Below are 15840 nucleotides of genomic sequence, written 5' to 3'. Positions count from 1 at the left end.
TTCTGACAGTTTCAATAAAACATTACAAAAAAATCAACTCGATTTTACATAAAACATTACAAAATCAACTTGATTTCAATAAAACATTGCAAAAAATCAATTGGATTCAAGATTACACGAAAAAAATAAAAGTTTACATCACCAAAAGTTACACCACCATTAAAAGTTTACATCACCATCACCAATAAAAGTTTACATCACCGCCATCACCTTAAACGCCATCATATTACCTATCGGCGATAGGTGTATCGCTGATAGGTGATATGATGGTAGGCGTTTAAGCGATATGATACATATATATATGATGATAAGACGTTAGTCATGCCTAATGTTCTATCATCTATCGCAACGCATAACATCGTCATTGAGGACGTCTTAGTTTATATTGATGACAAATCAAGTATTAATTGTGTGTTTAAGTAATTAATATATAAAATGAATTTACAGTGGAAGTAAAATCTGATAACTACAATTAAAGTAAAATCTAACAATTTTTATTCTATATTAAATAATTATTTAATATAGCTATAGTACTTTTAAAAACTAAGTAATGTCTTTAAAAATAACTTTTAAAGTACCATAAGTTTGGGTAACTTTGCACAACCATGGATAAATTGCACAACCAAAGTCAAAGATACTAGCAGTTTAAAATTTGAGATACAATTGCAAAACATTTTTGAAATCAGCTGTGCAATCTAGGTTTTTGAAATCAGCTGTGCAATCTAGGTTTTTGAAATCAGCTGTGCAATCTAGGTTTTTGAAATCAGCTGTGCAATCTAGGTTTTTGAAATCAGCTGTGCAATCTAGGTTTTTGAAATCAGCTGTGCAATCTAGGTTTTTGAAATCAGCTGTGCTAGGTTTACTAAGAAAATAGTGTAAAATAGTCATTTTAAAGAGATTTCTTTCTACACAAGTAATTTTACTTAAACATAGAAAAAAGCCACGCAAATAGTTTCTTGCAACTTTTATCTGTTAAGCAGACCAGAACTGGACCCTAAGGTGAGTAAATGTTCACCATAATATTAGTTAGAAGTATTTTATGTTTTAATGTGATTGTTGATATATATGAATAAAAATTACCAATTTGTTAAATAAATTACTATTTTGGACAAAATTAGGATAACTTTGCACAATGTGCAAAATAACCACAACTGTCTTTAGTTATCTAAAAACAATACTTTAAAAAATTTGAAATAATTTGTATATGCAAGCAAAGTTATGACATATAAATTTTAATGTTTTCATTAATTTTTATGCTAAATAAAAATAACATTTATGTTATTTCCAGATGTCAAGTTGTTACAAAGCCAAAAAAATATAAAGACTATACGAATAATGACCTATACAAATATCTTAAAGAGGTAAAATGTAAAAGCTTACACAAAGCAAGCTGCTGCCAAATATGGTATTAGTCGAAGAATGATTTGTTACAAATTGAAAGGAAAACACAACTTGAAACCTGGTAAACCATATTTCTTTTCCAAATTCAAGATGGCTGCTTTTGTGAAATATACCATTCAATTGAGTGATTTTGGATTTCCAATCGGTAAAATAGATATACGTCATATTTTGAATAACTATCTAATTAGTTCAGGAAAAAAAGTAAAAAAGCCTAAAGTTTTTTCTGAGCCTGATTTAGTTAACTCATTTTTACAAAAGTATCCACAGCTTATAAATAGATTTGTGTCAAATCTCGAGCAACGATTGATCAAGAAGTTTAAAAAAATTATATTCAGCGATTATCCAAAACTGTAATATATAAGAAACACTTGGAAGACAAGCATTTCCATTTTGATATCAGATAATCCTGCAGGGTGAAGTTCTACCACCTTTTGTTGGTCAACTTGGTGTGTAGGAGGTCCTAAGTCAGATACTTCAACACTAAAAGTAGTTGGTTTGACGGAGCAGCTTTTGAAGAGTGGTATTTTTTTATAGTTTTACCTTCTTAAAATGAAATCAGGAGTTAAAGTTTCGTTTGACAATATCTTAACTTCTCATATCTCTTAAAAAATAGTTTATGCTTGTGAAAAAAATATATACTATTTGTTTGCCTATCACCTAATAGTACATAGATACATATAAATCAACCTCTAGATGTGGCTTTCTTTAAATCTTTAAAAGTAGCTTGACGTAGATATTTGCATATTGAAAATAATGAATTGAATATGTTAGAGTCTTTGGTTGATTTTATTGAGTTAAGTGGAAAAACAGCAGAAACAGTTATAGCTCATCTTTTCAACAAGCTAGCAGCAGATAAACTAGAAAGAGGAAATTGTTATGCTCAAAGCTATGACAATGCAACTACAAAGGCTGGGCATATAAGTGAGGTCCAAAAAAGAATTTCGGGAATCTATTCCAAATTTCAATTTGAACCATGGTTATTGCATTCTCTGAATATTGCTGGTGCGTAAAGTAGGTTGTGGTAATAAGTCTGTAACATTCTTTGGCACAATGGGAAAAACTTACAGCTACTTTTCAGCCTCAACTCATTGATGGGATGTTTTGAAGAGTCATATATCTAGATGATATAGTAAATGTCCTTGATAGTGATAAGAGACACAAAGATATTGATAATAAGACTAATCGCATATTATGTGTAATTGCGTATCCCTTTTTAGCTTTCCTTTTCTTTTGGAGCACTCTTTTAGTTGAAATTAATGGTGCACAGAAGTTTCTACAAATAAAATTACCTTTTTTACAAACTCCTTTTTATCAAATAATTCTATTAAATATATATATATATATATATATATATATATATATATATATATATATATATATATATATATATATATATATATATATATATATATATATATATATATATATATATATATATATATATATATACAGACACAGACACGCACACAAATAGATTTTTTATGTTATATAGGCTTGCTTAAAAAGCGTTTATATATATAAGAATGACAGTTTCAGATAGAAAGTATTAACAAAACACTTCACGCAAACGACATTTTTTTATGCTTGAGAGTACATGGTTTATTTGCAAAATACGGGGGTTGTAAAACCAGATTATAAGGTTGCAAAAATGTTTTAATGTTATGATTTTTACAAAATAAAGATTTTTTATTAGACCATTGTATAAAGAAAAAAAGAATACTGGTTGTATATTGTTTAAAAGACTTTTTTTTTATAATGTTTTATTTTGAATATTTTAAGATTCTCCCAGTATTTCAGGTTTTAAACAATTGTTAATTTTTATGTGCAAGAAGCGCCTACTTTTATAAACTAGAAACTATAATATTTGCTGGTTTTACTTTAACCCAGCAGATTTTATTTGCAAACTAACATGCACATTTTATGGTTATATGTAATTTTATTTTGGTATAAAAATATTCACATAATAAAATGTGCAAAAACAGAAAGTACTAAAAAAGGTAATTAAAATCACTTTCACTTTCAAAAAATTTTGTGTCCTTATGTTTAATTTCAATTAGATTGATTTTTTCCATTATTTTTTCCATTACTATATTTTTATGATTATTCATTAAAATTGAATATATTTTTTATGATTAGTAATCAAAATTAATCATTTCGGCAGGAAATTACGTGACTTTCACAGAACGCATAGATGCTTTGGATAAGACACTTAGCTTGCATGCTTATCCAGGAAAAAAACCTAAACTCTCAGAGCTTAATGATGGTGCAGACGTTTTTCTAAAACATAACCCTGCAGCAAATGGAAAGACTGAACTAATTTCATTTGAATCAGTCAAGTTTCCAGGATATTATTTGCAAGCAGAAATGGATGATCTCGTCAATAGAACAATGACACTAAATAACGTAACAAGTGATAAACAAAGTAAATTTTTTTAAATTAGTTTTCTTGAATGTTAAATTTTTGACATTTTTAAATAATAAAGTAGTAGAGTTATGAGATGTTGAAATGTCAATCAAAGTAGGTTTCTTATTCAAATTCACAAAGGACCGGAGAGTTTGTTGAAAATAAAAAATACTTGAAAAGAAAAGATTTATGTAAATCATTTTATGAAGGAATTTATTCAATCTTTAAAAAACTATTTGCATATGTAGTGTACTATTTAAAATATCAAAAATTGTTTTTATTATTTTAATTTGCATTTAATAAATATTCAGAGCAAGCATCTTCATTTAATATAAAAATCAATATTTATTATTTTCTGCATGGTAGTCTAATATTGAAAAATATCATAAGCTGCTTTTGCTATTTTGTTTACATTTAATAAATATTCAGAGCAAGTGCTACCAAGGGTTTAAATTTGGTTGGGACTGCAAATCTTGGACGAGAAAAGAAAAAGCTCCAAATTTTTATTTGAACTTTTTTTTAAGGAAATACTTGTCAAAAAAATAACATTTAATTAAATATCAATTTAATCGTATTTTATTAATGCTGTTTTATATAATAGCTTTAACAATATTTATCATTTTTCTGGGTTCTGATCAATAAACATAACTAGTTCTTAGTCCCAGTGATGCTTTAACAATCATTAAGTTATTTTGTCGAGATTTTGAAACTGTTTTAACAATAACTAAGTTATTTTGGAGTTAAAGCTTATTAGTACTGTTATATTGTTTAAAGAGTTATTAGTACTGTTAGAAGACAAGTGTTATGATATGTTGTTCAGTTTCATTTCAACCACACCATCAATACCAAGACCTGATAATTATATATGTATATATATATAATTATCAGGTATAAACGCTTTTCTATTTTTAAAGAGTCAAACAAAATACCAATCGGATCATTGTTGTATTTGATTTCAAATCTTTTGTCCTTAAATACAAGCATGAACAGAACAAATGTAATATTTAGATTAGCACATTCAATAATAATTATTTTTCAGTTTATTTACAAAAATGTTTATCTACTATTTTATGTACTCCTTTGATATCTTAGTGATGCAATCTTGTCAAGCTTTTTTTCTAGATAAATTTTGGTTTATTACCCAATTGAAGAGCAAAAACCCAATTTATCAAAATGATCAAAACCATTTTTAAATTAAAAATTATTTAATTTCTTTTCTCTGTTTAAATTATAACTAGCAATAAGATAAGTTTCTGAAAAAAAATTTTAGCAATTTTCTATCTGGCATTTCATTATTGTATGTTTTACAATGTTTGTATAAAGCACAAACCTTTGATGTAAAAGGTATTTAAAAATATCATGTTTTTTCGGACTTTAATCGGGATTTATTTTTCCATCCATCCTAAATAGATTCAAGGAGATTCAAATCTTATGATCTAGCTGGTCAGGGCAAAAGTTCTACTTTGTTTTTTTACACCCATACTTTGACTGTACGAGCTGTCTGAGTAGGTATCATATCTTGTTCAAACTAAAATCATTTTTGTCAATCAATAAGCGTTTCTATTGATGCAGTTCTCGAGCATCTCTATTAAATAAATTTTTATAAATACTTAAAGCATCTTTATTATGTAAGTTCTCATAAATACCTAAGTAATGTTTTTATTTATAAAGGAAATAATAATAAAAGTAATAATATAGGTATGTTGACTGATTCGGCTGTTATAAATAATACACAAATCTACTCCGTTAAAATTAAAACAGCTTTAAATTCCAACCCAACCTCCGCCATCTTGCAACCTCAGTACAACAAAGCAACTATACTTTTCAGATTTAAACCTTTAAAAATTTTTTTTCTTATTTATTACTTCATGTTTACTTTTTCCCACTACCTTCATCTTTTAAGATTGATGTTAAAAAAATTGACAATCTCACCAAAAACAGCCAGTTTTCTAACAGCTGCATAAACTCCTAAGTAAATAAAATATTTCTAAATCTATTTGAAGAAAGAGGTTTTTCTCGGTTTTCTTTCAATGTGTTGGTAAGTTCACGATAGCTTAACTTTAAATTGGTTTTACTATACAAAATATGACTGCTTTTTGTGCTCCGCTTTTTTTTAACCACACGAATCCTGCATTTGTATGATATTAAATGCCACCTGTAATTTTAAATGTTTTTAGAACATTATTGACGCAATGCTCTGAAATTTTTAATTTTGTTTGCTACTTCTTTGTTACTAATTATGGAGCCATCCATTATATCTATTGTTTTACATTTTTATGCTTATCTTATTGCTTTTAAACACATTTTTGTAAAAAATTATAGAAAAAACTTTCTTTTCGTGTAAAATAAAGTCTTTATATTATCTAAATATTTTATCGCGCCAATTTTTTTGAAAGCATCTGTTTGTCATTTTACTTAGTTTGCTAAACTTGTTTGCAATATATATTATATCATATGTATTATATTCTTTGTGGTTGAACATTATCAGCTTTGCAAATTAAAAAAAAACGTACAAACTTATAAATTTTATATTTATAATAACATTTATAAAGTCTAATTAAAAGTAGATCATTCTCGTAGTTGCGCGTCTGGTATAAATTTAAGTTTATATTTACATATTTTTTAGAAGATCAAGCATCTTTTTTTCAAGAATACAGAGTTTTGTTAAACCAAAACACATATCGTTTGTTTGGACACGAATACTATTTTCTTTGTACAGAAAACCAGCCACCATATGAAACCTTTATTGGTAAAGATGATGACACAAAAAGTTTTTATGAAACTTGTTCTTACAGCGATCTACCGGTTGATCAAGCCGCCATAGATCAAGCTATGAAAGGTTAAATTTATCCTTGAAAAAGTATTGATCCTTGTATAAGTTTCCTCAAATTATAAATATATATATATATATATATATATATATATATATATATATATATATATATATATATATATATATATATATATATATATATATATATATATATTTATATATATATATATACATATATATACATATATATATATATATATATATATATATATATATATATATATATATATATATATATATATATATATATATAATATATATATATATATATATATATATATATATATATATATATATGTATAGATATATATATATATATATATATACATATATATATATATATATATATATATATATATATATATATATATATATATATATATATATATATATATATATATATATATATATATATATATATATATATATATATAATATACACTTTTTTAGCTGAAGTTAACTTTTTTAATAGGTGAAGATGATTTGAATTCTTACACTACAATTTTATTGCGTAAAGCTTTTTCTCAGCACCAGCTTGGAATAGTAGCTAACAAAGATCAAATTGCAAGAGTTGGCATGCCTGCTGATATGTTTAAAGTTATACAGCCAGGGCTGGTTGGCGTTGATTTATCTGCTTCGTTTCAAAGCGAAAAATATAGTGATTATTATTTAGTAAGAAAGGGAAAAGACATATACTTGGAGAAAACAGACCAATCAGCTCATTTTGGTAATTTATTTTAATTGTATAAAATTGCAAGAAGCAATTTTATACAATTAAAATAAATCTTAGCAAAAAATATTTACAAAAAATCATAACTAATTAAACTATTAAACGTTTAGTTATTTAAAAAATTTATTTCCCGAGTTAGCACACTACGTTGCTAGCTTCCAACTTTGCTTTGAAGTTGACCCAACTTAGTGTGCTCGCTCGGTAGTAACAACTTTAACAAAAATAGTAGATTAACAATTTTTTTTAGCTCAAGCAGCTTCTTTTACAATCGAATCTTTGTTAGACGAACAAGGATCTTACTACATTCATCCATATCAATCTCAAACATATTCTCTTGGATACTTACATACTCCACCATTTAATGTCAGGGTATTGTTAAGCAATAACACCAATGAATTTGATTTTGATACAACTTGGAAAATGGAAGCAAAAAATATTCTTATAGCTAATTTGCATTTTAATATATTTAACCATCCTGAATTAGCCGATAAAGGTAACGGGTTAAACAGTAACCCTAGCGACAACACAGAATCATTGGTTAACAGTGAAGTTATGAAACTTATCTCAGATTCAAAGAGCACTCTTAGTTATGATACTGCAACAAGAAAAGCTGTCCAAGGCAAAATTGATTTGAAACTACTCAGAAATCCTTCATTAGTTTGGCATAAACTGGTTAGTGGACATGTTGATCACTTGCTACAAGATAAAAAAATGTTTTCTTCATTTGAAGGTTAGTTACTTTTTTTAAAGATATATATATATATATATATATACACTGCAGGCCAAAAGTTTCCGGACACTTGGATTTTATTTAATTTTTTAATTAAAACTCCCATAATTATTTCAAAAAAATTCTTATATCATATTTATTTTATAAAAGATACATATAGTTACTATTTAAGAAAAAAAAAAAGAAAAAAAATAAAAGAAAAAAAATACTAACAACACTATTATTATTAAACTGTCTTTTCGTCAAAAAATAACCCACGAGTTTTTATCACTTTTTTTGCGATCCGTGGCATCCTATTTATTAATTTATCTATTATTTCGGGTGTAATTGATAACCAGGATTCTTCTAATATCTGCCACAGGTGCTCTTTGGATGTTGGGCATTTTTGTCTGACCTTTCTGTCCAATTCTTCCCACAGTAACTCTATTGGGTTCAAATCTGGTGATTGGGCCGGCCAGGTCATGTTTTTGAGGACACCATTATCCTCTTGTTCCTTTATGTAGTTCTTACATAATTTTGAGGTGTGTTTAGGGTCATTGTCCTGCATAAAAACAAAACTACGACCAATAGTTCTTAAGCCAGAAGGTATAGCATTGTTTTCTAGAATTGTTTTATATTGTTCTTTTTTCATAATACCCTCAATTTTAACTAGGTCACCAACACCAGCTGAAGAAAAACATCCCCATACCATAACTGACCCACCACCATGCTTGATTGTCGGCACTAAACACTCTGGGATCATTTTTTCTTTTGTTGTTCTTCTGATGTAAATTCTACGTCTTTGCCCAAACAGTTCAAATTTGGACTCGTCGGTCCATAGTACTTTTCCCCAGTCTCCTTTTGTCCAATTTTGGTGGTCTATAGCCCATTGTAACCTTTTCTTTTTATTTCCAATCCGTAGCAACGGTTTCCTGACCGCTATACGGCCAGAAAGTCCTGCTTGTCTAAGACGTCGTTTCGTAGTGATTAATGAAATAGATTTTGAATGACTCCTATTAAAGCCTGAAGTTATTTCCGGGGCCGTAAGTCTTCGATTTCTTTTACTCATCAATATTATACTATTATCTTCTGCTTTTGTTGTTTTCCGTGGTCTACCAGATCTTTTTTTGTCTTCAAAAATGTCTGTTTCTTTCCATCGTTTGATGGTATCTTGTACAGTACTTCTGGCAACTTTTAATTTTTTGCAAATTTTACGAACTGAATACCCAATTACTGACCTCAAACTTACATAAACACTTAAAATTAGTAAGTTTAAGTATTATAAATTAATTTTATTGGTTAATTTAATGATACAGGATAGATTTTAGCTTTTTATATAAAAATATCAAGTGTCCGGAAACTTTTGGCCTGCAGTGTATATATATATATATATATATATATATATATATATATATATATATATATATATATATATATATATATATATATATATATATATATATATATATATATATATATATATATATATATATATATATATATATATATATATATATAAGTTTCTCTTCAGCACAAAATGAGTAAATATTCTAATAATTAAGACAATTTTTTTAATTTTTGTTAAAATCATTTATTTTATAAATACATGTTTTGACTAAATCATAGCCATCATCAGTTAAAATATATTAAAATGCTTAAATCAAATTAGTAAAATTAAGTTAAATTAATAGAGACCTTATAATAAAAAATAGAATAAAAATTCAATTAAATAATATAACAAATGTTTTAAAAAGATAAAAGAACCGGTAATGTTAAAAGGAACTAGATTGAAATTGTCATAATTGCATGGTTCATTTGTTTGCTAATAGTGGATTTTTCCCACACTATGTACATCCTTTCTTAGAGTTTTAATATAAATTTGTTGGAAGCCGAATCCAAAATTGTAAAATTAGCATGATTAAAACTATTAAAACAACTTTGCCTTTTTTGGTGCTCGATTATTCGTGTCTTTAAATGGCGAGTAGTTTCTCCAATATAACAGGATTTACAGCCTGCGCATTCAAATTTATAGACAGCAAATGAATTAAAATCTGTAGGAAAGAGATCTTATGCGAAAAAAAATTTTGAAATTTAAAATGAAGTAAAAACCAATCTTACGGTGACTGATTTACAATATCTTTTAATGACTGCGTTTAGTCTTTGTTTAGTTAAATCAGATATTTTTCCAATATAAGGAAGTTTAAAATATTGATAATTTTGTAGGTTTTCCGAACGCGATGAAATATTGATATTGGTGATGTTGTATAAGAGCTATGGATTTTCTTAATCAACCAATACGGGTGCAATCAACCAAGACGGGTGCAAGTTAGGTTTGAGAACTTTAAAAAGATCGTTAATGTCATGACTAAGACCGAGACTAGTGTTGTTTATTTTATAAGCTTTATCGATTAAACATATTTTTTTTTTTTTTTTTTGTAGTTATTTTAGGTGCTCCAAGAAGTCCTTACGGTCTTATCACAGAGCACCGCGGGAGAGCATTTAACAGGAGGTTCACGCCTCCTTCCGTACCAATGTCGCTTGTTAAGCTAGAGCTGGCGTCGAACCTAGGACCTCTGGGTTCTGAGCCAGAACTCTAACCACTGCGCCACGGCTGCTCTTAACCACACTCATTTAACCAGACTTTCTTTGTATGAAAATGAAGTAAAACTAAAAAAGTTTGTGTACAGTCCCGAGAAAGTTTTCTAATGAAAAACAGTGGTAATTGTGGAATTGTTTGTTTTATTTAGAGTTAGGTCCAAAAATGATATTTTTGATTGATTTTCTTTTTCCATTGCAAAAGTAATAGAATTATGTTTATTATTGATATACTCCAAAAATAAATCGGCGTGATTTTCGGAAATGAAAGCAGCAAAAATATCATCTACATACCGTTTATAAAAAGCTGGTTTTTCTCCGTTCTATGATTTGAGTCATTTATCTTCAAAATTTCCCATGAAAATACTGTTCACTTTTCACAAAAAGTGCGTCAAAATGCACAACAATTTTTGCAAATTTAATTATAAGGCTTTTTTTTAATGTTTCAAAATTTGCATTTTCTTATAGTTAAGTTCTTACAATATAGTTAAACTATTTAATTTTTTATATAATAAATTCAGATTGGAACGGTGAAGAATAAGGTAAAGATAAAGATATTTTTAGATTTAAACAAAATATTTCAGCATTTGAGCCAACTTCAAAAAAATAAAATATCAATTCAATAGAATTATAATTTGGCTAAAGAAAATTTAGTCGGATCTACTAAAATTAGTCCTAATGGATATTTTTTTGGCAAACAAACTTATTAGAGTATGCATCGTGGGTACTTTACGTCATTTACGTCAATTGCTATTTTAGCATTACAGGTATGGGATAGGCTGATTCAAAATGTTTTTTTTTTTAACTTAAAATCATTATCATTTGTAGTACAAAACTACATTTTTGAGTAGAGAACAAAATATTTTTTAAGCAAAAAAAAAATCGTTTTAATCTTCAAAGCATGTATATAATAAAAATAATCGCCAACATTGTTTGGTGCACTATTAAATAAACAATAAGTTTCTTTGTATGTATTTGTGTTAGTTCTTAAACTTTTCTTAATATTTTAAAATAGGCGATCCATACTCTAGCTTAATGCACGATGACTTGCTACATGAAAAAACCGAATCAAAATATACTGAAGTTCATGGAGAGTTTACTGATTGGACTGCGTGCAGTAAAACATGTGGCGATGGTATGCAATACCGAACGGCTGCATGTACTAACCCGTTACCAACATGCACACCCTTGCAAGAATGGCAAAAATGCATGCTAAATCCATGCGAAGGTAAACCCATTGAGTAAATGAATTTATTTTAAAAAGCCTTCTAATTTGTATAGCAATTCAAATAATTCATATAGTATAATCAACTCATGTATATACAAACAATATATAATCAACATAGGAACAGTTATAAATATAACGTTTAAAATATTGCAAATATTTTAAACTTCGTTATATTTATTAATGTAATGAAGTTTATTAACATATATATATGCTAATAAACTTCGTTACATTAAATATAACATAATAAAAATAATTTTACAACATTTTTCAATTTCTTATACTCTATATCTACTGTTAAATTGTCTAAATATTGTTATAATTTATACCTGTTATTTTTTTAAAGCCTCGATTGCAACAGTGTCGTATCCCATTGGAACAACGTTTCAGTCTGATACAAACTATGACACTATTACAAAAGCTATACATCCAAATCCCGCAGTGTGTCCTACAGTGTGCTTGAATGATTGTAATCCAAACACGTGTGCTATGTCATGTTGCTCAACTAGTATGAGAAAAAAAAGTATAATATTTTACAAGCCAAATTATTCAAGGATTGATGGAAATATTCAAAGGAAAATCCTTAAAAGATCTATGAAAAAATTTTATGCATCTAGTTCTATCACTTAAATGCCATCTAATCACTCTTTTTTGAATCGGAAATCTTTGAAATTAGAAATTGCACCTTATTAAGCTAGTTTTTAAATAGTAAATATATTCGAGTTAAACTCTTAAAAAAACATGATAAACAGAGCAAGATAACCAGAGTTAAAAGAAAACTACAAACTAAACAAGATAAACAGAGTTAAAAAGAGTTTTTGTTAAACATAAATTTAAACACAATACAAGCTTTGTTAAATTTTTGGTGAAAGATGCATTTAAATAAATATAAATGTTATGGTATATATTTTCAGCAAAAGAAGTATTAAATTAAAACTTTTATATAAAAAAGAATCATTTTATCTACGCTTTTATTCTAACTTAGTCCTTATTTTATCAATTGCCCGGTGTAAACAATAGGGCAAAAATTTAAAAATATACAAAAATATCCATTACATAAAGCCGAAATTTTAAAATATATATTAATAACCATAAACCTTAAGAATAATTTATTTAGCAATTTTTACAAAATAAAAAACGCTATGATTTTACAATTTATTACCCTTATTAAAACTAGATTTAAAAAAAAAAATCCTAATTTTTTTTTTGTTGCTTTTTTATCTAGTTTAAACATTGCAGATTCCAAAGATATATCATTTGAGATGAATTATACGTTCCATTATAAATAAATTTACGTTTTTATGGTATAGGGTGAAAATTGCTATTCATAGCAACACCTTAGCAACCGTGTTAGCTTTGTTTTGTTTGCTTGCTTTTTGACACAAAACTTTTAATTTGAACTGCAAAATGAATTTTTCAAATTGTCTTCTTTGTATTACGGCATTCTGTTATTTACAAGTTATAGTTTTGATTTTGATGATGACATTTAAAAATGAAGAAACTATGTTGTTTATGTTGTGTTGATGTCAACATAGATGCTATAGTGATTTCTTCGTATATTTTTTTATATATCTCAATAATACAAATAACTGCATTTATTCTTTATGTGTTTATAGAGTTATTAAATATGGCTAATAATAAAAATAAAGATTAAACAGAAAAAGACAGTTTACATCTAACAGATATATATATACTGCAAAAAATTAAAATTGATAAACCACAATTTAAAAAAGCTGTTTCGTCATCAAATATCAGTTTAGATGAATTACTTCTAACTGTTGACAAAGGAGATTCTAACTTCTTTATAATTAGGGTGCCCAGATACCTTTGGTCCATAATCAGGGCATTTTGAAAAAAGTGGCAATTTTCAAAATAACATTTATTACTACAATAAAACATCAAACTCACACGTATTTACTGTTAGACAATATCTGATTCAGCAAATTTTCGTCATTTACTTTTATTTGAAGCAAGTATTTCACGGTTATAACTTTCAACCGATTTCGGTTGTCTGGCCACTGCTTTTTGCACAAGGAAAATACTCTTTCCACAATCGCGTTTGATGTAGGAATCCATAATATTACGCTTACTAGAGTTTTCAAATCAACAATTTTTTTGCCTCCAAACAAAATAAACTATTTTTTATCAATTGGCAAATTCTTTAATTTATCAGAAGAAGCTTCCATTAATGAGTTTCACTTATTTGTTGCATAAAACAACGAATCTTTCATGGCAATATCTGGCAATAAATACTCAGCCGACTTTTGAACTCCGTCATATTTAATATTAGCTTTTAACACCAACCAATCGGTTGAACAAGGATACTTATCTAAGCAGATTCACTTTTCAATATTATTAATCGCCGCTGTATAAAAGTCAATGAACTCACTTTTAAGTTGATTGACCGAATACGGATCATCTAAACCTGGTAGTTTAGAAATTATAATGGCACCAAAAAGCTTTCGCTGAAGTCTTTTTTGCATCTAGAACAATAATTACCCTGGGAGTTTTCATCAGTTTTATTTTTTTTATAAGTTATTCTTATTGTAAAAAAAAGCACAAGTATGCCATCATAGGCAACCACTGCTCCTATGATGGCATAGGGGAGGATAGGGCTAGTTAGGATCGAGGGTAACTTAATGATTTCATTTAACCTTAGATTCTTCCCTCAGAAAAGCCAGAAATTACTCGAAACCATCCTAATTTACCATTTCATGCTACACACCAGCATCGTAAAATTTTGCGCATGCGCATGGGATATATTGCGTTTTACGTATTTTTTGGACCAAACAAAAAATTTTGGAGCATCGCTTTCTTTTAACTTTACTTAAAAATAAGTTTTTCTTATAAAAAAAAAGGTTTTCCCAACTCGTCAATATTTCAACACCCAGAACTCGTCAATATGCCATCATGGGTAAAAGTCATCATTTTCACTAAAACAAGCTGTGTCTGCTTTGTTCAAAAGATAAAATTAAAGTAACTATTCCACTAAATGCACAAAACTTGAATATAAAATGCATGAAAATTTCATTTCTGTTCAGTTAATAGTAAAATTGCAATCTTAAATATATGAAGGAAATAAAACTACAACAGCACATCCCAAAATCGATTTTTGTTGATTATAAAAACAATACTTGTGCACAAGGGACGTTTTTTCACTAAAACTAATGTAAAGTCAGTATAGTCATGTTGGTCTAATCATTTTTTTACCAAAACCAATTTTAATGGAAATATGACCGGTATGCCATCATAGGCGTATGCCATCATAGGCGCCTTTCCCCTACTTGGATTTTGAATTTTCATCATGAAGTTTAGTACTATAATGACTAGAAATCGCTAGAGCGCCTGTACTTCCAATATCAATATCCAATGAACAATGTGAACAGAATGCGAAAGAATCTCTCTTTCTACTCTTTTTGATACCATCCAAATCTTTAGAATATTCTTCTTAATAAAGGTTCTTCCTCGTTGTAGCCATTATACAATTTAAAAGTAATTTAATTAAATTACTTTTAAATTGTATAATGGCTACAACTACAACGAAAATAAAAACATTCAAATTAAATACAAAATTATCGAATTGAGTACAAAAATCCTGAAACAAACAATCATAGGTGTATTATATATAATAAGAAAATCTATGTATCTAAAAATGAAGCGATTGAGTTGAAACTGACTGCAACATACTTTATTTTAAGGTTCAGCTTTTTTCCTGGGGAATTTATTCTATGTTTTCCTGAGACACTAATGAATCACTTTTTATTTAGTATAGCTATATTTCAACTATTACGTTATATTTCTCACTATCTGACTACGAATTATAAGCTAAAAAAACAATATAAACCACATAGAACATTTCACAACGAAATTCCCAAGTGGCTTAGAAAAGTGATTACACGTTCATTTGTCATTAGGTGATTCTGAGCACGTGCGTAAAATCCTT

General features: G+C 27.6%; 1 protein-coding gene across 1 annotated transcript; it reads left to right on the top strand.

Annotated features, from left to right (window-relative positions):
* Positions 1-3051: 3051 nt before the first annotated feature.
* LOC101235716 (uncharacterized) lies at positions 3052-12848 on the top strand. The gene is made up of 7 exons (XM_065807568.1): positions 3052-3398; positions 3563-3823; positions 6432-6644; positions 7111-7365; positions 7616-8098; positions 11688-11900; positions 12244-12848. Exons 1-7 carry the CDS (start codon positions 3311-3313, stop codon positions 12525-12527), a joined length of 1797 nt encoding a protein of 598 aa, XP_065663640.1. The 5' UTR covers positions 3052-3310; the 3' UTR covers positions 12528-12848.
* The last annotated feature ends 2992 nt before the right edge of the window (positions 12849-15840 follow it).

This window comes from Hydra vulgaris, chromosome 10 (assembly GCF_038396675.1).
Source record: "Hydra vulgaris chromosome 10, alternate assembly HydraT2T_AEP".
NCBI lineage: Eukaryota > Metazoa > Cnidaria > Hydrozoa > Anthoathecata > Hydridae > Hydra > Hydra vulgaris.
Note: the sequence above shows the minus strand (reverse complement) of the source record. Positions and strands in the feature narration are given on the sequence as shown.